Source organism: Giraffa tippelskirchi, chromosome 10 (genome assembly GCF_054371585.1).
Source record: "Giraffa tippelskirchi isolate mGirTip1 chromosome 10, T2T-mGirTip1v1.2.pri, whole genome shotgun sequence".
Classification (NCBI taxonomy): domain Eukaryota; kingdom Metazoa; phylum Chordata; class Mammalia; order Artiodactyla; family Giraffidae; genus Giraffa; species Giraffa tippelskirchi.
The window spans coordinates 109383378-109409169 of NC_137284.1; the positions used below are offsets into that span (position 1 = coordinate 109383378).

The following is a 25792-nucleotide window of genomic DNA, read 5'->3' on the forward strand; positions in this document are numbered from 1 at the left end:
GCTTATATATTTAATTCTATTCCCTTGTACAGGGGTGATAGGACTGTGCATCCCGTGTTTGTCTTTAAGTTTGTAGAATAGCTCTCTTACCCATCTCCAGATGTACAGGACATTAGAGCTAGGAGGGCCCTGGCACAGAGATCACCTAGTTCCGGGGCTTTAGAATTGTGTTCAGTAAGGGTTAGCCAGCTAATCCTTAGCTAACCCTTAGCTCTCAGGAGCTAAGGAATGAGATGGGCCCTATTTTTAATACTGATATTACAAAACAAATGTAGCCAAGTGGGCTACTGGGCACCTGAGATAACTGGGAGTTCCCTGTACACTGTTGCATGATTTCTTTAAGTTTGAAATAGTATAAAAGTAAAAAGTTAAAAATATAGGAAAGAAGGAACAAGAAATTTCTTTAGAAAAAGAGATGGAATAATCTTCAAAACAGCCAAAGTGAAAAAAGCTAGGTACAGAAGGGTATACCTAACAACCATTTGTCTGGTTTTGGTATCAGGGTAATATACATGAAACAAGTTGGAAAGAATTACCTCAACCATTACTTTCTGAAAGAGTTTGTATAAAATTAGCATTATTCCTTAAGTGTTTGATAAAATTCGTAAGTGAAGCCACCTGGGCTTAGATTACATTTAAAAACTTGTAGCAAGCCTTTAAACTTTAACTCAATTTATTTAATATATTTAGGGCTATTCAGATTTTCTATTTCTTTACTGCATTGGTTTGGCAATTTGAGTCTTTCGAGGATTTTGTAGATTTCATCTAAGCTGTTGAAAAATTGGCACAAAATTATTCATAGTATTCCCTTATTATCCTTTTAATTTCTGTAAGATCTATAGTGGTATCCCCTCTTTCATGCCCAATACTGGTCATTTGTATCTTCTTTTTCTCTTTACTAGTCTGCAGAAGTATCATTAATGTGATCTTTTCATAAAAACAATTGTTGGTTTTCACTGATCTTCTTTACTGTGTGATACTACCTTAAAAGACAACTGCTCCTAATGCCTACTTTATCATTATAGAAATAATACTCTACTATTTATAAAGAACTGTGGGCAGCTCAGGGAACAGAGGGAGAAATCCTGAGAAGTTTGACTCCTGTTAACAGAACAGATACGACAACATTTGCTAAACTTGGTTTGGCATTATCTAGTGTCACAAGAATTGTTTTAATGAATAAAACCAAAACTAAAAAGAAAAACCTCTGTATATTCAACCATCTTGCATTATTATGTGATACACACATCTCTACAATTTTATGTTTTTATCAGTGACATACTGAGGATAGAGAAGAGATGTTTTATGATTACAATCTGTTCCTGCCTAAGACATCCTTACCAACAGCTTTTCCTGTTTGTACAACATTCCGACTTGTTGTAACCATGACGTTTCCAAGTTTTTTGCCACGTTCACTGTTTTGAACAGAACTGAGTAAAGGAGAGAAATGTTAAGTAAGTACAGTTAAAAAAAAAATCACTCACATATACATTAACTACTCTATAATCATCCCCCAAATCAGAATTATTGAGAAAAGAAGATAAATAATTCATTATCTGTTATACATCAATTAATTTACTAATATTTTAAGTACAGGAATTTTCAGAAAATGTTAAAAGAATATACAGATGAGCCAGAAAGTGGTGTAAGGACATAAGGATGTATGGTTATACATAATTTGTATGGTCATAATTTGCTAAAGTTACTTCACCAGAATAAAAATGGCAAATCCTGCTATTAGTTCACACCATTCTCCATGAAACAGCAGTGTTTTCATTTTGAAACATACACACTGCTGAGCTAGAGAACGTTATGCACATATTTGGTTACTATTTGAAGCACAAGTCTATGAAGTGGAGAAAAACAATTCCCAATTAGCGATGAAACACATGGCATGAATTCAGACAGAAGAATGTTCCTAGTATTTTCCCTAAATACTCACTGTGAGAATCTTAACTTCATGTCTGATACTGAGTACTGTCCTTGGAAAGGATGGCTGTAAAACAAAGTTTGAGTTTAGACTATGAGTATCTCACCAATAAAGGTGCAACACAGAGTTATCACAAGGAAGTATCAGGAAACTGCACTGGGGTGACTCAGGCGGGCGGCGGTACTCCAAATGCGATACCAGAAATAGGGCTCTGATCATAGATCTCCACTCACAGTCATAGGAATCTCTCTCAGCTTATGTATTTTGCTTGTAAAATAGGTGTTTTTTTTTTCCTTGGGTGGGGTTGGTTTGTGTTAGTGCCGCACTAATGTTCTTCTTTGGTCTGAGGTGGGGACCAAGCACCAACATTTTAAAAAGCTCCTGGGACAGTCAGGGCTAGAGTCCCTGACTTTGGCCATGGCTTGATTCTGGCCATCTTATAAACGGGTGCTATTGGTCAAATGAAAATTTAATCTGTGTTATCAGAAGAGCAACTCAAACTGCAGATCTTAGGGAAACAGTATATATAAAAATCAGGCAACCTGATCAACATTACACTATTAAACAAGGAATCAGTAAACATTCAGATTCTTATCTCATACACAGGGCAGGGGTCCTTCTGTCAATGTCTAAGAAAGAAAGTGAGCAAAAAAAAAAAAAGTGACCCTGGTGAAATTTGCAGCCACTGATTAAAACATTAAAATGCTATTATGTGGCTGATTCATGCGAATGTATGGCAAAAAACACCACAATATTGTAAAGTAACTAGCCTCCAATTAAAATTAAAAAAATGCTATTATGGCTTTTCAAATGATAACAAATTTATTTATTGGTCACATTAAGCATACATATCAACCTCTCTTTTTTCTGGATTTCTGAATCACCAGTTGAAAGCATTGAGGACTTATTTTTCTAATCTTTAGGAGTGGAAGAAAGGGTTTCAAAGATCTTAAACCTTACATTTAGTTTTGAATATTTCTAAATTATACCCCCTGATGACAGCTGAAGACTATCATCATTTCTTGTTTTTAATTTGGTGAAAATACTGAAAATCTGCTGACTATCATATCTGTATAATTTCTCTATCTAATTTTCCGGTCTTTTGCTTCAGCTTTCTTTCTCCTCAACCTAAATAACCTCAATTATTTACATAGTTTTAAAAGTACTGTTTTCACAATCCTTTAAAACACATGCCAGCTAATCCTCATAAGGACCTGCATTAAAATCTCTAGCGCTGTTTCAAGTTAAAGGCACTACAGCAGATGCGGCAGCTGAGTAAAGATCTGTCCAGGCTCACAGAGCCCCAGGGGAGGAGACAGAACTGTGAACGGTCACTCCCCCAGCACCACTAGGCAAACAAGCTCACATCTGCTTCTCTTCATTCCTTTTTAGAACACAGACCTTGTGGTCAGTGAGGGAGAAAACTTTGAACTTAGTCCTTTCATTTAATTCCATTACAGTGTTTTTGCCTTTTAATTCCCTATGTTTTTACCACATCCAAATGGCAATCTAGGTTTCTGCCACAGCCCAGTATGAGGACTAAATTCACCAAAACTGGTCCTGAACCTAGTCACGGTTCTTGATGGATAAGTTTAGCAGACATGTTCTCCCAAGCCCTGCTTCCTTGAAGATGCTTCTGCAAGTTACAATGACATAAATCCCTGGATTTTGTGTGTATAGCCCCACTAAAGCACATTCCCAAGTTTACCCTAGTTCCTAAATAATATGGTAATCAGTACTAAGCTGATTTTTGTCATATTTTCATGAAGAAATAAAGTTTAAAATACAAGTGAAACATAATGCTGCAAAGCAATGATACTCCAATAAAAATTAATTTAAAAACACATACACAAAAAAACCACAAATGAAAACAAAAGTTCAATGTATACTGATATCATAAAGAAATTAAAATCCTTTAATTTAGAAGTTCCCAATATGTACACATTATATCAATTGATATCCTTAGACTCCACTCTCCCATTCACATGGTATTTTTTTCCTAATGGCCCAATTGTCTGGCACATTTAAATGCCTTTTACGTGGAATAAAGTCTTTGCTCAGTCAACAGTCAATATTACGAAAGGTGTTAAATTTTGTTGGATCTTAGAATATGATATGGAAACGGCACCAGATTTTACCGATTATCTAGGAATTCAAATATTGACTTTAGTTGTTCACACTTCATATTTTACAATAACCTCTCAGTTTTAACCAGTGCTATTTCCCTCAAGGCTTCTATCTCGCTTGACCATTCTGCTGAGGCAAAAATCCAGAGAAAGGGAGGAAAGAGTGATATGACATACGAGCATCCCCACAGGCTAGGACTTTCATCTCTGAATTATACTGGAAGCTGGGAGAAATGTTAGTGCTTCCAAATTGCCTTGTGCTTTGTGAGTAAGAAGTGTGAATAGGGAAGCAGTTTTCAGCTGCTTCCCTGTACTTGGGAGGCTTTTTTATAAAAAATCTATTTAAGGGATTCTTGAAAATATTCACAGTATCATCAGAGTTCAGACATGATTTTCTTTATTGGGAAACCCTTAGTAAGTCAACCACCTCTATCACCCTGTAGAGGATGTGCTTACTTCGGATTTATTTCTGCAAGTGCTGGATGCTTGTTGCTGTTCCAGACCCTGTAGTTGTGAGTGTTCTTCCATGCTGTAACAAAGGTCGTCCCATAGTCCGATAAGATCTTTTCATTATCTGTCAAGTAAATATTTGAAAGTTGGGCTGGACTGTAGCCAGTCAGGGTTATAAAGATTAATAACCAATAACAGTAAAGAAATGGCTTTAGCCTCCCTGTCCCCTGCTGCTTTCTTGGGGAGAAAGCCTACCAGATGTCAGGAAACTTGGGTCAAGTTCCAGAACCCTAGTAAGAAGCTATGTGTCCTTTGCTAAGTCACTTCTCACTTGGAATTTCATTTTTCTTACTAGAAAATAAGGGGGTTGAGCCAAATATTTTCTAAGGTTCCTAAAAACTCCAAAATATTTCCATGTTCTCCTCACTACGGTAAGGAGGCATAGTACTATTTATTAAAAACTACAGACTAGAGTGGGTTAAACATACTGACATATATATATGGAGTAGGCAATTAGGGTATTTTTAAAAAATCTTCACAAATACCATTTTCTAAGAAAGGAAATTAAAAAGAATAATTGGTTCTTTTTAGCTATTCTTTTTTCTTTATCTTACTATTCAGTGAAACTCACTCTTGAGTGTCCATGCATTTCACAGTCAAAATACTTAATAAGGAGATTTTCATATATTTAATGCATAAAACTTTTTGGCTTCATCACTATCAAGAGGAAGCTTCAACCCACACTGTTTCTTCTACTTGGAAGAACAGAAAAGGTTTGGAGAACTGATTCAAATGGCTATCGCTTCATATATTAATTCCAACTTGCTTGCTTTGAAGGTGAAACACGTGACTTTCGTTGCTGGGAGAGGAAGAGAAGAACATTCATGGCTCTATATGCACCATAAGGAAGTGCTTTTAAGAACATATTCATCAATCAGCTCACTGGGCTAAATTTCCTTTAAAAGCTTGAGTGTGAACCAGACTACTTGGGTTGAAGTCCGGCTCAGTCTCCTACCAGGGGGAAGAGCAAGTTATTTAACCTCTCTGTGCCTCACTTTCTCAAGTCTGTAAAATGAGGATGACATGGTATCTACCTCTAAGATTGTTTGGACGACGAAATGAGTTAGGTGATGTTAAGTGCTCAAAAAAATAAGGGTGGGTCTCCACACATGTTAAATGTTCCCTCTGAAAGTACATAGCTACTGTGTACTCAGGGAAATAATTTTAGGAAGTAAATTAATTACTCAGGAACAGACATGACTGGTAGAGACTCGGGTTTTCTTACTAGATGAACTGAGTGATTCTGGGTTAGAGGATTTAATTTGGGGATCTCAGTTGCTACATTTGTAAAAGAGGCAGACATAAAAAAAAAAAAAATCCCATTAGCAAATAAGGAGTCACTCCATAGATTTCTTAATGAATGAAGAACATGCCTGAAGCCTGGATTTAAAACTCTACATATACCATTGGAAGAACTAATCTAGGAGGCGGAAGTAGGGGGGTTGATTTCAACATCTACTGACACCTCAACATGAAGGTACTTAATGACACTGCAGAACTATACACTGATAAATGGTTAAGATGGTAAATTTTATATGGATTTCACCACAATTTTTAAAAAAGCAACCTGGAAACAGTTGGAGAGATCATTGAGGAGGAGGAAAAACAGAAGCTGTATATGCTTTTAACAACCTCACCACCATCACTACCAAATCTACTGAATATTTGCTAATGTGCAGGGTGGCAGGTATCCCAGGTGTGAAAGCTCATTGCAGAGCTTCATTTTCTCCTTGAATATATTTGTTTATATGGCGAGAGAGAATTTTAACGCAGGAGTGATTCCATGTTTGCCTGATCCATTAATAGGGATACTATTAGAACTGATAAATTTGAAGGTTTAATGACTCAGAATGTGATCTCCAATGATTTCTATTTTTTAACATATTTTTTTCCATCCCTCATATATCTTAAAAACATGGAAGCAGTGTTTATAAATAGCACTCAACTACTGATATATCCTTCCATATGGTGGAATACTAAGTCATGTAAAAAGTGATGAAGATCTGCATTTACTCTCTTGATACATGTTTATATTATAAAGAAAAACCAAGCTATAAAAAACATGAAAAGTGGGATCCATGTTTGCAAAAGGACTACCACGAACACTACAAAACTAAAATCCAAAACATATGCATAGAGAAAGGTCTAGAAGGATATGAATTACTCAAACTGTGAAGAGTAGTTAACTCTATATGTGTGGAGTGACAGCTAATTTTTCTGATCACTTCATTTCTTATGCAATTCAAAGCATCCAGAGTTACAAAATGAGAAAGTGACTGTGAGCTCCTTACCTAGCTGCAGTGTGGCGGCCAACAGTGCGTGGATGTAGACTGCAAACTGGGCTCGGATCCACTCGTCACCTCCCTCCCAGCCTGTGCCGTCCAGGAAGACGTCGTCCCGGTTTTCAGTCACGTGCCTCACTAGGTAATCTGCGAACCTTAGGTCTGCAGTGGTTGGGTTGAGCAGCTTCCTGAGTTCTGGATCGTGGATCTGGATCAGAGCTTCTTCTACCTAGGGGGTACCCAGGTACAAGTCAGAGTCTGGGCATTCATGCAGACATCCATGCCACACTTTAAAGAGTAACTACTGGGAAGTTGGAGCTGGAAATAAAAAATATGAATAATAGCATTCTCAAAAGATGAGCCTAAGAAAGGGACAGGTGTTTTATTCTGAAGTTGTTTCTTATTTTTCACTATTTAAAAAAAATGCTCATTTTTTGTTCTTACATGCATAAATACTTAATTTTGAATTATAAAAGTGATTCATGTTGACAAATATTTTGGAAAATATAGAAATGTACAGTAAAAATCACCTTTATCATACAAACAGAAATGAATACAATTAATTAAATACAATTACTAAAAATTTTTGCTTTGACTGTACAGATATTTTGGGATATACTTATTATGTAATACTTGACACAGAAAGAACTATATGTAACTTACAGGTTAGTTTTAAAGTATAATAATAAACACCCATCAGCTTGCCAACCAACTTCAGAACTAGAATGTAACAATAATGTTTAAGAAAACTCTGTGGCCCTTTCATCTATATCCTCCTGTCTTGGAAGGTATAATATATGTATTTTTCTCCCTCAATATTGGGATCCACATAGCTTTGAATCCCAGATTTTTAATTTCTTGTATTATAAACATTTCCCCAGGATGCACATTCTGGCACTTTCTGTTAGGAACTACAGAAACCTTAGGGTGGCTGAAATCCCCCCCACCCATTTGTAAAAATTATTTTAATTGTAAAAGTTAACAAATTATTTATACTCCTTCTATATTAATGAAATATCAAATGTTTATCTCTAGCTCTTTCCACTTGATATTGGGGCATATTAAACAACGTAGAGGTATTTAAACTATTTAAATGATAAACACACTTTTATTGTGAGACTATAGTAAGACTAGATTGCCTCAGTAGGAATCCCGGCTCATCCACTTAGCAGCTGTCTGATCCCCTCTGTTCCTTAGCTTCCGCAGGTGTGATACGGACAGTAACAATGCCTATCTCACAGGTTATGAAAATTAGATAGTTCATATACCTAAGGCGCTTAGAATGCCTGGTAAAGGAAGCAATTATGACCACTATTAGTGTTATTACTATGCCCCAAATTCCATTTAAAAAAGAAAAACAGGGACCAGCAGTCAAGGACCTGCACTCAGATGTCAACTTACTTCCACAATGGCATCACTGAGGTGTTTCTGTTGTCGAAAAAGGATGTTAGTAGCTCCAGCAACAAATCCTCGAATGGTGACATCAGAGAGAAGATGATGCTGCTGCAATGCCATATAAGGCAAACACAGATATCCCTATGGATTACAAGAGTAGAAAATGTTAGAAAAGTAATGGAACAGCCATGTCTCTCATAACGGCTGGTGTTTTGGTGGTTTAGTCACTAAGTCGTGTCCAACTCTTTGCGACCCCATGGACTGGGCCATGGTAACCCACAAGGCTCCTCTGTCCATGGGATTTTCCAGGCTAGAATACTAGAATGGGTTGCCATTTCCTTTTCCAGGGGATTTCCCCCACCCAGGGATTGAATCTGGGTCTCTTGCATTGCAGGTGGATTCTTTACCAACTGAACCACCAGGGCAGCCCCTCATCAAGCCTAGACAGCTAATAGTAGGAAAAGAAACTCCCAATCTTCCCCCAACCCCATGCTATTCCTAACACAGCTGATCTTTAACTCAACACAATAATATACCAACAATAACAACCACAGGTCCTGACTGTATTAAGGCCAGTTAATTGCTAACCTGCTCCATGAATGGTCAAATCTTGGCAAGGTGGTCTAAAGTGTATGTTGTCTTGCGTGACCACTTGGCTTTCAGGTCAACTTAAAAGCTTCCACTATAACTAACAAGCTAGGGTTTTTTGTTTTTCATTTAGGAATGAAGTACTAATATTAAGCCCATTAAAAAGTATGCTGTTTAGTAGAAAGCTGTTCCTTCTTCCAGTAAAATTTTAAAACACAGGCATTTACACATAACCACCAAAGTACTCTTGTGAGAGTAGCAAAGCACTGCATAGCAATTATTTTACTGTCCTATAATTTAAAATGATACAGTATTTCAAGATATTTGCTACTAAATGTTCAAAGCAAAAATGACCATGGCAGTAGTTGTGTATTTAAAATTTCCAGTTGAATTGCATTTGAAAATGCCATTGCCCTGAAAATTATATTCTAACTGCCAAACCACAGCAGGGAGTTAAGTGTACAAAAGAAGCCTACATCCTGAGAAAAAAGGAATGCTAACACCGATGCACTGAAGGAGGAAAAGGAATTTCTGCTGAAAGATTCTAAGTCAAGATAGATCTTAACAAGTGACATAATTTGTGTATAAAGCCAGGAGGGAGGACCTGCTGAACTCCTGAATTTGTTTTCAATCAAGTTCAATGACAGTTTTTACTTATTTGTTATTTTAATCATCTTTAAAAAAATAAAACAAAACACTGAACCGCCGTTATCCTGATAATGTCTTGTTTCCATCATGAGAATTTCTCTGAGGGAAGGAGACACCACTTCCGCTACTTCATGTCCTTCCCCATGTCTAGGATGCACCACACAGCCAGCTATTAGGAGAAGACATGAGAGAAGACTTCCAGAAGTTGGAATACATGTCTGGTAAACTGACTTTATTCTCCTTGACAATGTTTTCCTCTCCTCTATAAAATGCAAACTAGTAGAAGCAGCAAAAATAAACCCATGTCTACATGCCTTACACATATTCAGTACATAGTGTTTCTCAACCCATGCCCTCTTGTGACTAAAGGTGGAAAGGACCCATGCTCCTCATGCCAAATCACTCATACAGCTGGTAGACTCACGGGTCATACTTTATCTCGAGTGCTACATATTAAAAACTTGTTACTTGTTTCTGAACATAAATACTACAATGCTGAATGCTCTTTCAAATTTTATATGGACTCCCCCGAATACTCCTACTCCTCCAGCCAGGACTGAGAATCCTTGATAAGGGCACTTTCAGAACTACCAATATTTACAAAGATTGATTCAATTGCTCATAGTATTGCATTTCACAACTGATTCTGTTAAAGAAGAAAAGTCTGTTGTCAACAGTGGAATTCTTGGCTAAGTCACATGAAAACTAAGAATGTGGTTTTTTTTTTAAAAGTCAATAGTTCAAAGTTGTTTTTTTTTTAATGAAGAAATACAGTCCTTAAAATATTACACATATCCATATTCTTTGACCCAGTATTTTACTTCTTACAATTTATCCTACAGATACACCTGTTCATGTGTGAGATTTGTAAAAAGTTACTTATTGCAGCATTACTTATCATTGCAAAAGACAGGAATCTTAACTATTCATGACTAGGGCAATGAATAGATGTTTTTCTATATGATGGAGTACCCTGCAATAAGTGATGAAGTTCATCTCCAGGGGATATTTTGTTTAAAAAAAAAAAAAAGACATAGATGAGGTAAGGTTGGTTGCCAACGGAGAGGGGAGCAAATTTCCTGCTATTATCTGAGTATCAGAAAATGGAATGAGAGAGATTTTTTATTATTATAGATGCTTTGGAACCTTCTGAATATTGAACCACGTGAAAGCACTGCAGATTTATAAAATTATTTTAAATAGTAGTTCAAAATAACCTTAAAATTTTAGCATTGTCACTTTTACCAATGGTCAGTCTAGCCTAAATCTTTTAAAGGTCTCCAATGTACTGTGGCAGCAAGAGTCTGAGTACATTAAAATACAGCAGCCTTTACACCCAAACACCCCACCACTTTCCACTTTTCTAGGGTGCTTTAACTTCTACATTTGGGCTGAGGTATATAATGGCCACACAAAAAGAAAGAAACTGAAGAGATATTTGCACACCTATGTTCACAGCAGCACTGCTCACAATAGCCAAAATGTAGAAGCAACCCAAATGCCCATCGATGGATAAATGGATAAGGAAAATGAGGTATATACATACAATGGAATATGATTCAGCCTTAAGGAAGGAAATTCTGTCATACGCTACAACATGGATGAACCTTGAGGATATTATGTTAAGTGAAACAGGCCAGTCACAAAAAGATACATGCTGTATGATTCCACTTATATAAGTATTTTAAAGCAGTTAAGTTCATAGAAACTATGATGGGTGCCAAGGGTTGGGGTGAGGGGAGAATGGAGAGTGTGGTTTAAAGAATACAGCCTTTCAGTTTTCCATGATGAGAAAGTTCTAGAGATCTGTAGTACAACCATGAGAATACACTTAATATCACATAATTGTGCACTTAAAAATGGTAAAGCAGATAAATCTTATATTTGTTTTTTGACCACAATTAAAACTAAGAAACAGATAGCATCAAAAAAAACACACCTCAGCTTGGTAAATCTGGCAGACCTGTTGTGACCTGATCTGTTACAGCACTTCAAAAGCATACTGCCTTCTCCATTGTGACCTGGGAAGGGCTACAATGTCATTAGGACCAACCGCCACTTTCTTATCTCCCAGGTCTGAGATGATAAGCATGTTTGTGAACCGCAAGGCCTTTCCTCAACATACACAAAAATGAATTCCAGGTAGACAAAACCCCAAATGTGGAAGTCAAAACTACAAAGCCTCAAGTCTTACAAATCATGACAACAAGGGAGACAATCCAGAAGGTTTGAACAATTACTACACAAAAGGAAATCCAAAAGGTTACCAAGAATGTGAAAAGATGGTCAGCTTCAACAGTGACTACTGATAAAAGACAAATTAAGAGCCGTGAGATACCATCAGACTAGCTAAATATTAGGAGGTCTGACAATAACAATCATTGGTGAGAATGTGAAGCAAAGGGAACTCTTATCCACTTCTGTGGGAATAGAAATTGTCACAACCACTTTAGAAAACAGTTTGGAATTATTCTAGTAAAGCTAATCTACCCATTCCTTATAATCCAGTATTCCCACTTCTAAGGACTGAATCCTAAAGAAATGCTTGCACGTATACAGCCAAGATTACCGAATAAGAATTTAATAGAAGTGTTATTTGTAGTAACCAGAAACTAGAAACAATGTAGATATCCATCCACAGAATTTATATATTGCAGAATAGCCAAAATCAGAAAACTACAGAGGAATAATAAAACACAACTTCAGGCAAAATTATGATGAAACTAAAAATAATGTTGAGAGAGGAGGGGGAAAAATTGTGGTGCCACTTAAATAAAACTCAAAAACATGCATCCATTACTTTTTAGCTAGTCATCAAGTTATTTATAGGTTCCCTAAATTTGAATATGACACACTGTAAGCAAGCAAACCAAATATAAACTCAGAAGCAATATATAAAGAAGTTTAATACACGAAGCAGAAAAAATTTTGGTTTTCAACTACATTTACTATTAATTCTTTCATAAGTTTACTGTTTTACTAAAACAGTTACAGAGTGAAACGAGAATTCTAAATTAAGTGATCTTCTGGTGGAGGCAATTATTACTAAACTTTAAAAAGTACCAGATACATGTAATTTAAAAAAGTAAGAAGTAGGTGTTTATCTTTTTTAAAAGTTAAAAACTTCACTTTGAAAAAAAAATTTTTTTAGTGAATACCTAAAAGTACCCATAGATGCCTATGAATACATGGGTACATTTTCTAAATTTTCATCTTTTTCCTTTGGTTCCTTCATTGCCCTCCTCTCATCCCAAGGAATCTTGTCCTAAAGTTGCCACCAGTCCCATCTCCTCTCCCTCAGCAACCTGGTTTCTTCCTTACATCCCTAATTCAGCTCTCAGGAAAAGTTCAAGCATATTTTAGAGTCTGGTATCTACAGTGTTTATGTAATAAGCCTCATCTCTAAGACTGAGAAGAAATGCACCATCAATTTCAAGTCCCAGAGAGAAGAATGGAAATTTGGAGCTTTGGAATCTCTCCAAACATAACTTTCATATGCTAACACAGTCAGGGGACCAGTCAACTCATTATTCTCTTCAAAAGCTTGCTATCTTACTTCAGCAATACTGTGTGGGCATCCAAGCTTCTCTTTGGCTACATTTGAAATGACTTTTCAGGATGCTTTGATAATCCAGGTCTTCTCTACAAGCATTTTTAAGATCTTCAAGAGAAGGAAAAAAGAAAAGCCTAAAGGGAACTCATTTTTAAGTATATTTCATATTCCAAAGCTGCTGACATCAAAGAATCAGCAATTGTATTTGAAACTGTGATTAAACAAGTTAGATTTGAATCATTACATAATAAAACAGAAAACCTAAAAGGACAATGTTTAATTTACCATAATGATGGTGGTAAGCCCATCATATATTCAGTATCGGTATAACATACACAAAGAGAATATTCTGCCAGTTTATTAACAGCACATACAACACATTAACTTTGCTTTGTTTAATTCAGCAACCTCGCAGACAAAACCAAAATCCCCCACCCCAGTTAATCTCCCTCCTGATATCTCCACAACGATAAAAATTAGAGTGGGTGGGTGAAGCCACAAAAGTAAGGGCTCCAAAAAGTACAGGCAGTCATGACACCCACATGTGAGTTCAGAAAACCCACAATTTGTGGCTGTTGAGTATACTTAGTAGTCTGAGGGCCTAGAGTTTTCTCCCCAGGCTCCTAAACTCCAGTTTTAAGCAAATATGCATTAGTTCAATCAAGAAACCAATTAAGATAATTTCAGCATCCCCTAACAGACCACAAAATGAACAAAGACAGCATTTTCTGCTAACTATTCAGCAATACTGACTTGGGGCAAGTACTTATTTGTAAAACTGGATAAACCCAGAAAGAATTCATCACATAGTGGAGAAGAACTGATGTCAAGTCAATGCTATCCATTTTCTTTTCTATATAAAGTTTTACTTCCAGCATAAAGGAAGGTATTTAGAGAAAAACATAAACTTTGTTCTAGTTACTGGACAGATGTATCTGTCTTTCATGGTTAAACTGAAAAGCCATGGATACAAGAATTTGGAACCTAGCACAGGGCCTGGCATGTAGGAAGGTAATAAATACTTCTTTAACTGAAAAATGAAATGGGACTTTTCATCTTCTTCATTTAAAAAAATAATTCATGAATGACAATAAAGTAGCTTCTCCTGTTGGGATAAAAAAAAAAACAACCCTCAAATGTAGCTTCCAGAATCCTAATATAGTATTACTGATATTAAGAAATGATATACTAGAAATAAGATACTGAATCAAAGATGCAATTTGTTTTACTATGATGTGTTTAAATTATTTTAAAAAATTAGAAATGTTTTGTATGTTTTTCCATAAAAAGATTAAAGATTAATTTTTAGGGCAAGTTAACCAAAACAGTGTGTTACATCTATGAAGGGTACTAATATTTAAGTTAGCCATCTAAGCTTTTTATTCTTTCTTATAAAATTGCAGCTTTTGGAATTATGGTATTTTAATATATATTCATTAAATGTAATCAAGGCTGTCTTGTTTTTTTCCCCTGAAGGTAAACCTGACTAATGAAAAACACACCAAACACAGTGATTGCTGACCTCAGTTTCCAAATTCTAATCAAAATCCCCTGCAGCCTTACAACATGGTCACAGATGTCATAGTACTACACATCTGCTATGTTATTTTACAGTTTTCAGTGAGAATTTGCAGACTTAAATGTGTTCAACACTGAAAGTTAAATTCTGAAAGGATTTTGTGCTATCGTTATGGGCATTAATAAAGGAAGTTAACTCTTACCTTTGTGAAGATGGCCAGGGGCATGCCATATTGGTCCTCCTCCAAGCCGGAAATCAGCCCTGGTATCAGGACCACCTGGCCGGTATTAGCTTGAGGTTGAACAGTAATCGGAGGACTATCTGAGGGCAAAGAGTCCTTCGGAAATGAGTTTGTCTGTTCTGACCCCACCTGTTCTCGTTCTTTCAAGGAGGAGTCCTCTAAGACACTAGGATCCAAGGTCTCCCAGTCACTTTCTGAAGACTCTGGAGATGGGCGAGAAGGAGGTTTCAGATATTGATTGCTATCACTGGCTTCTTGTTCACTGCTATCATCTTCTACCTGGAACAAAGGTTCTTCAGTCTTGATGGCTGCATCTCCTCCATGGTTTCCCAGGATTTTCTTGACAGTTCCCAAGTTGGTATTTGAAATGTCAGAGGCAGGCATATAAACAAACTCATCTGCAGGGGGATTACTTTCCCGAAGCCCAGCATCTTCAGACATACTCTTTCGGGGTCTGTACTGGGAACTGTCACTGAGTCCATGTTCAATCATGCCTAAAACATACAATATTGGAGAAGAGTTTGGCTCAGAATAAGATGTTAGAAGATAAGAGCTGTGTATTATGCTTTAAATAGTGGAACTCCTATAAAAAATTTTAATGAGCTGTGCTTGCTCAAATTTTAATTGAAAACAAGAAAATCTCAGACAAAAGAGAAATCTATTGCCAAAGTGAAAATGTCCTATTAAAATAGATGGTAACCCTAACCACTTTGTCCTTGAAAATTTTTATCATTCAAAGGTCCAGAATAAGTAAGAGAGTGGAAACTGCTACCCTCTTACCTGGAAAAAGGGATAACACAGTCATCAGGGCACCCACCAATTTATTCACTGGAGAAATATAAAAGAGAACCTGAAATGGAGTCAATCAAAATTAAATTAGAAAATCCACAAGTCCATAGTAACACTTTTAAAAAAGAAAAAAGCAAAGAAGGGAGAGAAGAAAACTCTTCTTTATGGAAGTATAACAGCTAATAAATACAGGATTTATGACAGAATCGGAAAATCATGGTTCAAGTAAAAATTACCAATGGATGCTGAAACTATTGTGCAAGGCTCTTGGGCAACAGGATATTCACAGTAACTTCAAATTTATCATCCCACAGTTCACCTATTAATTGCAAAGGAAAATAACAAGTACTAATATGAAGAAACCTGGCAATCACCACCTTAGTCAAATGATCAAACTTCGTATCACCAACAAGAGTACAAGCAGTTACGGGTCTCCGGATATGATGCCTCAGAAGGACACATCACTACCTATATAGTATCCTTGCCAAAAAAGTTTAATCTGAAATGAGCCAAAGGAAAATAATCATACAAATCTAATATTAAAATGTAACTAATCTGGATTATTAAAAAAAAAAAAGATCCATGTCATAAAAACAGAGAAACAAAAAAAGAAGCGAGGTGGTAGAACTGTTTGAGATTAAAGAGAGCTAACAATGCAATACATGATCCATGGTCCCCAGATTAAGAAAAGCAAACAGTTTATAGCACATTATTATGATACCTGGGGAAATCTGAAAAGGCACTGTACATTAGATATCATTTATTATTTTAATGTTAAATTTCTTGAATATGAAAATACTTTTGTTATGTAGGAATATACCCTATTCTTTTTTTAAAGGTTTTATTTTTTTATTTTTGGCTGTGCTGGGTCTTCATTGCTGTGTGGGCTTTTTCTTTAGTTGCAGAGAGTTGGGAGCTGGGTCTTCATTGCTGTGTGGGCTTTTTCTTTAGTTGGCGAGAGTTGGGAGCTGGGTCTTCATTGCTGCGTGGGCTTTTTCTTTAGCTGTAGAGAGTTGGGAGCTGGGTCTTCATTGCTGCGTGGGCTTTTTCTTTAGTTGCAGAGAGTTGGAGCTACCCTCCAGTTGTGGTGTGACAGCTTCTCATTGTGGTGGCTTCTCTTGTGGAGTATGGGCTCTAGGGCACATGGGCTTAGCTGTCCCACAGCATGTGGGATATTCCTGGATCAGGGATTGAACCCGTGTCTTCTACATTGGCCGGTCGATTCTTTACCACTGAGCCACCAGGGAAGCTCCAGGAATATGCCTTTATTCTTAAGAAATATATCTGAAAATGTTTAGGGATGAAGTACCGTGGTTCTACCGGAGAAGGCAATGGCACCCCACTTCAGTACTCTTGCCTGGAAAATCCCATGGATGGAGGAGCCTGGTAGGCTACAGTCCATGGGGTCGCTAAGAGTCGGACGACTGAGCGACTTCACTTTCACTTTTCCCTTTCATGCACTGGAGAAGGAAACGGTAACCCACTCTAGTATTCTTGCCTGGAGAATCCCAGGGATGGCGGAGCCTGGTGGGCTGCCGTCTATGGGGTCGCACAGAGTCGGACACGACTGAAGCGACTTAGCAGTAGCAGCAGCAACCGTGGTTCTACAGATTAGTCGAAAATTATTATGATTCAGGGGGAAGAATGAACATATATAAAACAATGTAATGCAAAAGTGGCAAAATGCTAACAACTCATAAATACAGATGAAGGATGTCAAGTGTCCATTATAAAATTATTCTATCAACTTTCTTGTAGGGTTTTCAGAATAAAAATTGAGGGACAGGGTTCAGTTAGATACGGAACTAAAACTAACACTAGTGATAATTAAATTAGATGAAAAAACAAGCATATAGTTGCTGAGGTGAGTTTTTTTTCTTGTTTTAACAATTAAATCATTTAGTAGCACTAAGTCATATCATTTACAGCACAATCACCTGTGCTCTCCTTAAACATTGATGATTTAAGGAGTGGTGTGCAAACAGAGAAACCAAGACTTGCATTAAAGGATGTCTTTATCAAGTGAATATAAAAAGGCTATACCTATGATTTGCCATGTTAAATAAAGTCTACTTGATCATAAATGCCACTACATGTGGCTAGACTAAGTATTATTTTGCAAAAATTTTTTTCATATATATATAACCATGTGTGCTGCATTGAAAAACATTTTTTTTTAAATTATAAGTTGCAATAAAAATTTGAAATTTACAACTAAACAACAAAAAACCAAACCTGATTAAAAATGCGTATAGGATTAGGAAAGACATTTCTCCAAGGAAGATACACAAGTGGCCAACAAAAACATGAAAAGGTGCTCACATAACTAATTATTAGGAAAATGCGAATCAAAACCAGGAGATACTACCTCATACCTATTAGGATGGCTACTATCAAAAAACAAGCAAATAACAAATGCTGGATAGAATGTGGATAAACTGGAACCCTTGTTCACTGTTGGTAGGAATGTAAAATGGTGCTGCCACTATGGAAAACACATCAGTTCCTCAAAACATCAAAAACAGAACTACCATGTGATTCAGAGATGTCACTTCTAGGTATACACTCCAAAAAACTGAAACCAAAGTCTTGAAGACATTTACACAGACCCATGTTCACAGTATTATTCATGAGAGCCAAAAGGTGGAAGCAACCCAAGTGTCCATCAATGAATGAAGGGATAAAAAAATGTTGTATGTACATATAATGAAATATTATTCATCCTTAAAAAAGAAGGAAATTCTGAAATCTGTTGTACATGGATGAACCTTGAGGACACTGTGCTAAATGAAATAAGCCAAACACGTATGATTTCACTTGTGAGAAACCTAGAATAGTCCAATTTATAGAGACAGAAAGTAGAAGGGTGGTCGCCAGTGGTGGGAGAAGGGGCAAAAGTGGAGTTATTGTTTAATGGGGAGAGTTTCGGTTTTGTACAATGAAGCGAGTTCTGAGGACAGATGGTAATACCACAAGCAACATGAACAGACTTAATACTATGAAACTGCACACTTAAAAATGGTTAAGATGGTTAATTATATGTTATATGTATTTTACAACTAAGAACTTTTTTTAAAGGTTGAAATATTGCGCTAGTACATGTTTCATTCTTTTTTTTAATTTACGTTCCTGTTTGAATAAAGAATACATATTCATTCAGAAAACCAGAATACAGAAAAGTATTTCCTTCTTAAAAAATATACATGGTCACCAAACTGTTTCTGTCTTTCCTTCCAATCTCTTTTCAATGAATAAATACATTTATTTATAAAATCAGAGTCCTGGGCTTGATATGTAGTTGGATCACCATTTTTCACTTAACATGCTATGAAACATCTTTACAACAATAAAACCACTCAGAATCTTTTTTGTTGTTTGGAATTATATACAAGATAAGTCAAAACTTAAGTTATTCATTGATAATTTATTATTAAAAATGATTCTGTGAAAGAATCTCTTAGAGCTCTGTGTCAACTCAGATAAATTCTGGAAAATAAATCTCTTAAGAGGACAATTACTGGGCCAAATGGATAAACATTTTTATGATAATGAATTATACTGGACATTGTGAATGGCTGACCTTCCAACATCCATTCCATCTCTACTGAGTACAGTAATACTGACCACAGATCCAGGGATGGCTCCTGACTAGTTTAAACCAGAGGTCAGCAAACTTTCTATAGAGGGTGAGATAGTCAGCATTTTTCATTTGTGGGCCATTTGGTCTCTGTTCCAACTACTTAACTCTCCCAATGTAGTGCAAAAGCAGCCATAAACAATAAGTTGAAGAATGGCTGAAACTGTGTTCCAATAAAACTTTACTTACAACAGTAGGTGGTGGGCCAGATTTGGCCCTGGGGCTTAGGTGTGCAGACCTTGGTCTAAAATCCCTTATAATTTTTTATCTAAAATCATGGCAATCCCATCCCTTTGTACCAGAGAGTACACCTGGAACCCAGGCTTAAGCCAATCACAGGCATTTATTCAGCAACAATTATTGGTTCTGGGTAGGCATATGGCCTCACAGGCTCAAATGAATTGAAGGGAAGAATTCTCATTAAATGATTAGGGAAAAGATATTCTCTCTGCCACTAGCATATAGCTGAGGCAGCATATAGCTCAACTACTGCTGGCAGTAATCCTATACTACAAGGGAAATCAGGCTCAAGATAAAGCTAGCACTGTGGACTGTAGAGCAAAGAGATGAAAAAAATCTAGGTAATTAATTATATTATCAAACCATTCAGTCAACATACTCTCAAGTCTAAAGCAAGCCAATACATTTTTTAAGTCAATTTAGACTGAGTTTTGGGGACTTCCCTGGTGGTCCAGGGGAAGACTCTGGACTTCTACTGCAGAGGGTACAGGTTCCATTCCTGGTCAGGTCACTAAGATTTCACATGCCACCACAGCACGGCCACATATGCATACATATATAGAGTTCTCTATTACTTATATATATAGTCAAAACCATCTTGATAAATAAATACTATCAAACTGCCCCCAGAAAACACTGCACAAATTCACACTTCTATAGTAGTAAAAAAGAATATGTACTTTAGCTCACCGCAATTTGATAGCCAAGAAAGTCTTAATTTATACTTTATCTTTAGTTTTACTTTAAGAAATGTCAATAAATGTTAAATATTCCATCCATTCAAATCTCACCTTTTTTTCAAGAAGAATTAGTTTAAATAGGATTAGAACCTGAAGAAAGAAAAAAAAGATTGTATTAAAATAAGAAATCCAAGCCTATTATTCATTTGCCTTTGTCCCTCCTCAAACATAACCATGTAACATTGAGTCAATAATATTAAATAATTCTAGTGCTTTAAAAATAATTGAAAATTATGAACTTATACTGAGAAATTAAGTATCTGAGTTCTCTAAAAAATGTGAGTACCACTTAAATCACTATCAAATTGGACTTTTGGGAGGAAGTTGTGCCATTTTTTGCTTGAAATATCTGCAAGCCCCTTAAAGGGAAGGTACTATTCATTTACTTCTGTTTGTCCAGGGCACTCACAGAGCAGACAGACACTCACTATACGTGTTAAGGGAACAATCAATGTGTGTATGCCCCAGTCAAAAGACGTTAAGTATAGATATTTTACTTGAAAATGTTTCACTCTCAGGGCAACATACAAAATAGTCTACAAGATTAATTAAAATATATTTCTTTCAGATGTGGTAGACACACACACGCGCGCACACACATATACACACACTGGACTACTACTCAGCCATAAGAAAGAAACAATGCCATTTGGAGCAATACGGATGGACCTGCAGATTATCATACTAAATGAAGTAAGTCAGAGGGAGAAAGACAAATGCCATGTGCTATCACTTACATGTGGAATCTAAAATACAATGTAAATAAACTTATTGATGAAATAGACTCACAGGCTTACAGAACAGATTTGTGGTTGCCAAGTGTGTGTGTGGGCAGTTGTGGGAGAGGAGTGAATTGGGAGTTTCAGATTGGTAGATGCAAACTATTACATATAGAATGGATAAACAACAAGGTCCTGCTGTAGCGCATAGAGAACTATTCTCAACATCCTGTAATAAACCATAGTGAGGAAGAATAAAATAAAACATGTTTCTTTCCACTCTAATTTCATAATATCCAAAATATCAACAACTGTAGAAAAAAGTATCCTATCCTGCACTGAAATAAACACACTGTGTACTTTTAGAAATTTCTATTATATAAGCACTACCAACACTTTTAACTTTCTATCACTATGACAGCTGTCTCAGAAAAATTAAAACATAGTTATGCCACAATCTGTATTAGACTATGCAGCTCATGGAATCTGCCTAGTTTAATGAACATAATTTTAGTACATCATAAATTTAAATAAGGTATCATACCTTGTGTCGAAAATGAAGCACAAGATCCCGAGGAGATAAACCTATAATGTTGAAAAAAGAAAAGAAAAGCTAATCTGTGACTATAACCTACTGTTTTTGTCAAAGGAAGTTTTAATCTCTTCAAAATTCTGGAAGAGATGGGAATACCAGACCATCTGATCTGTCTCTTGAGAAACCTGTATGCAGGTCAGGAAGCAACAGTTAGAACTGGACATGGAACAACAGACTGGTTCCAAATAGGAAAAGGAGTACGTCAAGGCTGTATATTGTCACCCTGCTTATTTAACTTATATGCAGAGTACATCATGAGAAACGCTGGGCTGGAGGAAGCACAAGCTGGAATCAAGATTGCTGGGAGAAATATCAATAACCTCAGATATGCAGATGACACCACCCTTATGGCAGAAAGTGAAGAAGAACTAAAGAGCCTCTTGATGAAAGGGAAAGAGGAGAGTGAAAAAGTTGGCTTAAAGCTCAACGTTCAGAAAACTAAGATCATGGCATCTGGTCTCATCACTTCATGGGAAATAGATGGGGAAACAGTGGAAACAGTGTCAGACTTTATTTCTTTGGGCTCCAAAATCACCACTGATGGCGATTGCAGCCATGAAATTAAAAGACGCTTACTCCTTGGAAGGATGGTTGTGGCCAACCTAGATAGCATATTTAAAAGCAGAGACATTACTTTGCCAACAAAAGTCCGTCTAGTCAAGGCTATGGTTTTTCCAGTGGTCATGTATGGATGTGAGAGTTGGACGGTGAAGAAAGCTGAGCGCCAAAGAATTGATGCTTTTGAACTGTGGTGTTGGAGAAGACTCTTGCGAGTCCCTTGGACTGCAAGGAGTTCCAATCAATCCATCCCAAAGGAGATCAATCCTGGGTGTTCACTGGAAGGACTGATGTTGAAGCTGAAACTCCAATACTTTGGCCACCTCATGTGAAGAGTTGACTCACTGGAAAAGACCCTAATGCTGGGTAGGATTGGGGGCAGGAGGAGAAGGGGACGACAGAGGATGAGATGGTTGGATGGCATCACCAACTCGATGGACATGGGTTTGGGTAGACTCCGGGAGTTGGTGATGGACAGGGAGGCCTGGCGTGCTGCGATTCATGGGATCGCAAAGAGTCGGACACAACTGAGCGACTGAACTGAACTGAATCTCTTCAAAAAAGTTAGGTAAAAGTAGGACTATGCAAAATTTAAATATTTATATAATATCTGATAATGTAGACATACAAACAGAACTTATCAAATACTGTTAACAGTCAATCAACACTGTCGGATAGAAAGTCCTGCAATAATGGAAATATTCTAAATCTACATTGTCCAATAGAGTAGACATAAGTGGCCACTGAGTACTTGAAATATAGCAACTGACAAACTGATTTTTAAATTTTATTTAATTTCTATTAATTCTAATCTAAATAGAAACAGTTACTTGTGGCTAGAGGCTCATGTTGTGGCCATGCAACTCTCATACCTTCTCCCCATTCTATAGCCATCTTACAAATTACACAAGTTTAGAAATTATGAAGCTTGTACTTCACAGTGGCAGTCAATCATTTAAATAAGGTTTTTGGGCACTACACCCCATAGGTATTATTTCTGAATCACAGTCTTCTCTGATCCCCTGCCATAAGACAAGACAAATTAATTCAGAGAAAAATATATCCTTCGAAAAGGAGTTTTACAACCAGCTCACATTACACATAGGATTGCAAAAGTGAATCTAGCATAGTTTGGCTACTTTAAGCTAAAATTCAAAGTGGGTAAGCATAACTCACTATGTGATCAAGACTTTAAAAAAAAAAAAATTATGAGGACAGAAAGACACTAATAAGCAGATTTCTCTCTCTCTCCCTTGCTCTCCCTGTGTTATGACAAGGAACTGACCTTCAGCATTAATGTAAGGAAAAGAAAAAACTTCCACTATTATTCTGAAAAGCAGAAATATGCCTTATACAATAATACTTCTAAATTTTGGTTGGAGAATTTAGATACCATATATAAGTGTAACTTTGATCATGAAGTTTTACATGCAACCAACATGCCAAACAAAAAGAAAAGAGGGCATTTCTTCTGACTTGTAAAAAAAGCGACTTACCAAGATATACCTGGGATCCTTCTAATGAAGTTCCTCCCAGGGAACTATTCATATGTTCATAGAGTTCCTATAAAATAAGATTCAGTTTAGAACACTTTACCATCAGTTTAGACACTGAAATCAGAAATAGGATGACCAGGGAAAACTGGTTCTTTGAAGCAGTTTTGTCTCTTTGAAACTCTGCCAGTTTCTAGCACTCCTTTCTTTTCCTCTATATTTTAGAGCTTGATCAGTTTCCCACAGTGGTATGGATTCCTAGGATAAATTCCCTCTATGTCCTTGCTAAATAACTCTCTCGCTCTCACTAGAATCCAGGAGAGATCCATGCTGTATACAATAATGGCAGCCTTGAGAAAAACATTATTCTCCAGTAAAATAGTCATGTAGTTTTTTTGTGCTTTTTGATATGGGAGTTAGGATCCAGAAGCATGATATATAAACATACTGTGCACGGTATTAATGAAATAACAAATGTAGAGAAGCAATGCCGTAGCAAAAGGGCTATTATCCATTAACAGAAATATTTGTTATAATCAACTGTAGTTATCATTTCCTAATAAAAGATAGTTTTGTTAAATTTACTAAGTAGAAATTGCACATTTTGGGCAGATCTTTGGCCCTTCAATGTTACTTTCAAAGAAGAATGTCTTTCTTAAGTTAATAAATTATTATCTCTCACAATATTAAAGATCTACTTGATTCATGAATCTGTCTTCAACCACATCCATGGAGGGTAAAAAGTTACCTTTAGAATGGAAATTTGGGAAAAATCCTTCTCTTCAAAATATGCATGTGTAATGAGTTGAAGTTTTGCTTGAAGTAAGCCATAGAGAGGCTTAAAGAAAAAGAGAAATTACCATTAGTTTGATAATAGTAAAAACAAAACAAAACAAAACAAACAAACACCCCACAACTTTTTAACTTGAAAAGACCAGAAAGGGAAAAGTTACTGACAACTTTAGTATCTTATTATTCACAGTTGAATGTTATTAAGTCATGTGTTCTAGTTCCTGGGATGCAGGTACAAAGTAACCACCACTCAGAGCACTGGGTTGAGAGTGTGGGCACAGACCTCCTGCGTGTTGCTCTCGTCACTCAGTCACATAACTCTGGGCACTTAAACTCTCCACGTCTGCTGCCTAATGTGAACACGTGTATATGGAAGGATAATCCCATGGAGAGAGGAGCCTGGCAGGCTACAGTCCAAGGGGTCACACAGAGCTGGACACGAGTGACTAACACTTTCACATTCAAAAGCACTTACTAGACTGTCTGGCTATAGAAAGCACTTAAATGTTAGGCATTAGTATCATAAAATTTAAAACATCATAATTCTGCACACTGTTCTGCTAGCTTGTGGTTACATTTAATCATCCTTACAGCATTCAATTCTTATATCTAGTTGAACACTCATGATTAAGTTCATTTTGCCTTTTTTGGCCCTCAATAAAACCTAAAAAACACTACTAGTCTGTGTCCTTTATTATATTCTATATAATATTCTTCTGTGTATGTGAACACAAAGTTACTCCTTAATTCTTGCCTATTTAAAACCCTCTTCCTACCATTTCCATCCTTTTATGTTCTTTTCTTATGCTGAGAAAGACTGAAGGTAAAAGGAGAAGAGGGCGGCAGGGGATGAGATGGTTGGATAGCAACACTGACTCAATGGACATGAATTTGGGCAAACTCCAGGAGACAGTGAAGGACAGGGAGGCCTGGTGTGCTGCAGTCCATGGGGTTGCAAAGAGTCGGCACGATCTAGTGACTGAAGAACAATAAAATGTTGTTTTCTAGATGTTTTCTGGTTTCTATGTCTTTTTCAGGATGCAGAAACTAATGCTGTATATATTCTCTAACTAGTTAAAACAAGTAATACTGGAATAGTTTTATCCCCCAGTATCCTAGTTAATGGGCTTTCCTGGTGGCTCAGTGGTAAAGAACCCGCCTGCCAATGCAGGAGATGTGGGTTCAATCCTTGTTGGGAAGATTCCCTGGAAGAGGACATGGCAACCAGTGCCATGGCAACCATGGCACTCCAGTATTCTTGCCTGGAAAACCCCATGGACAGAGGAGCCTGGCGGGCTACAGTCCCTGAGGCTGCACAACTTAGCGGCTAAAACAGCAAAAGTCATTATTTTTCAATATAAGATAGCAATCAGAAAAAAAATATCCTGCACTAAATAAATTAAAAGTACTGATTGAGAATCTCAGAAGATATTTATT

General features: G+C 36.7%; 1 protein-coding gene across 4 annotated transcripts in view; it reads right to left on the reverse strand.

The window, feature by feature from the left end:
* AVL9 (AVL9 cell migration associated) overlaps nt 1-25792 on the reverse strand; it is a 59876-nt gene that overhangs the window by 10454 nt on the left and 23630 nt on the right. For all 4 annotated transcript variants that reach the window (XR_014066529.1, XM_081533602.1, XM_081533601.1 and 1 more), the window contains exons 5-15: nt 24312-24401; nt 23567-23633; nt 21462-21502; nt 20250-20288; nt 15573-15642; nt 14754-15286; nt 8250-8384; nt 6858-7077; nt 4513-4630; nt 1943-1996; nt 1342-1430 (exon numbers count right to left, since the gene is read on the reverse strand). Coding sequence is in view for 3 of the 4 variants with exons in the window: in XM_081533602.1 (XP_081389728.1) it covers nt 1342-1430; nt 1943-1996; nt 4513-4630; nt 6858-7077; nt 8250-8384; nt 14754-15286; nt 15573-15642; nt 20250-20288; nt 21462-21502; nt 23567-23633; nt 24312-24401 (1456 nt within the window). In the remaining variant the exon portion in view is untranslated. The remainder of the gene's footprint in view (nt 1-1341; nt 1431-1942; nt 1997-4512; nt 4631-6857; nt 7078-8249; nt 8385-14753; nt 15287-15572; nt 15643-20249; nt 20289-21461; nt 21503-23566; nt 23634-24311; nt 24402-25792) is intronic.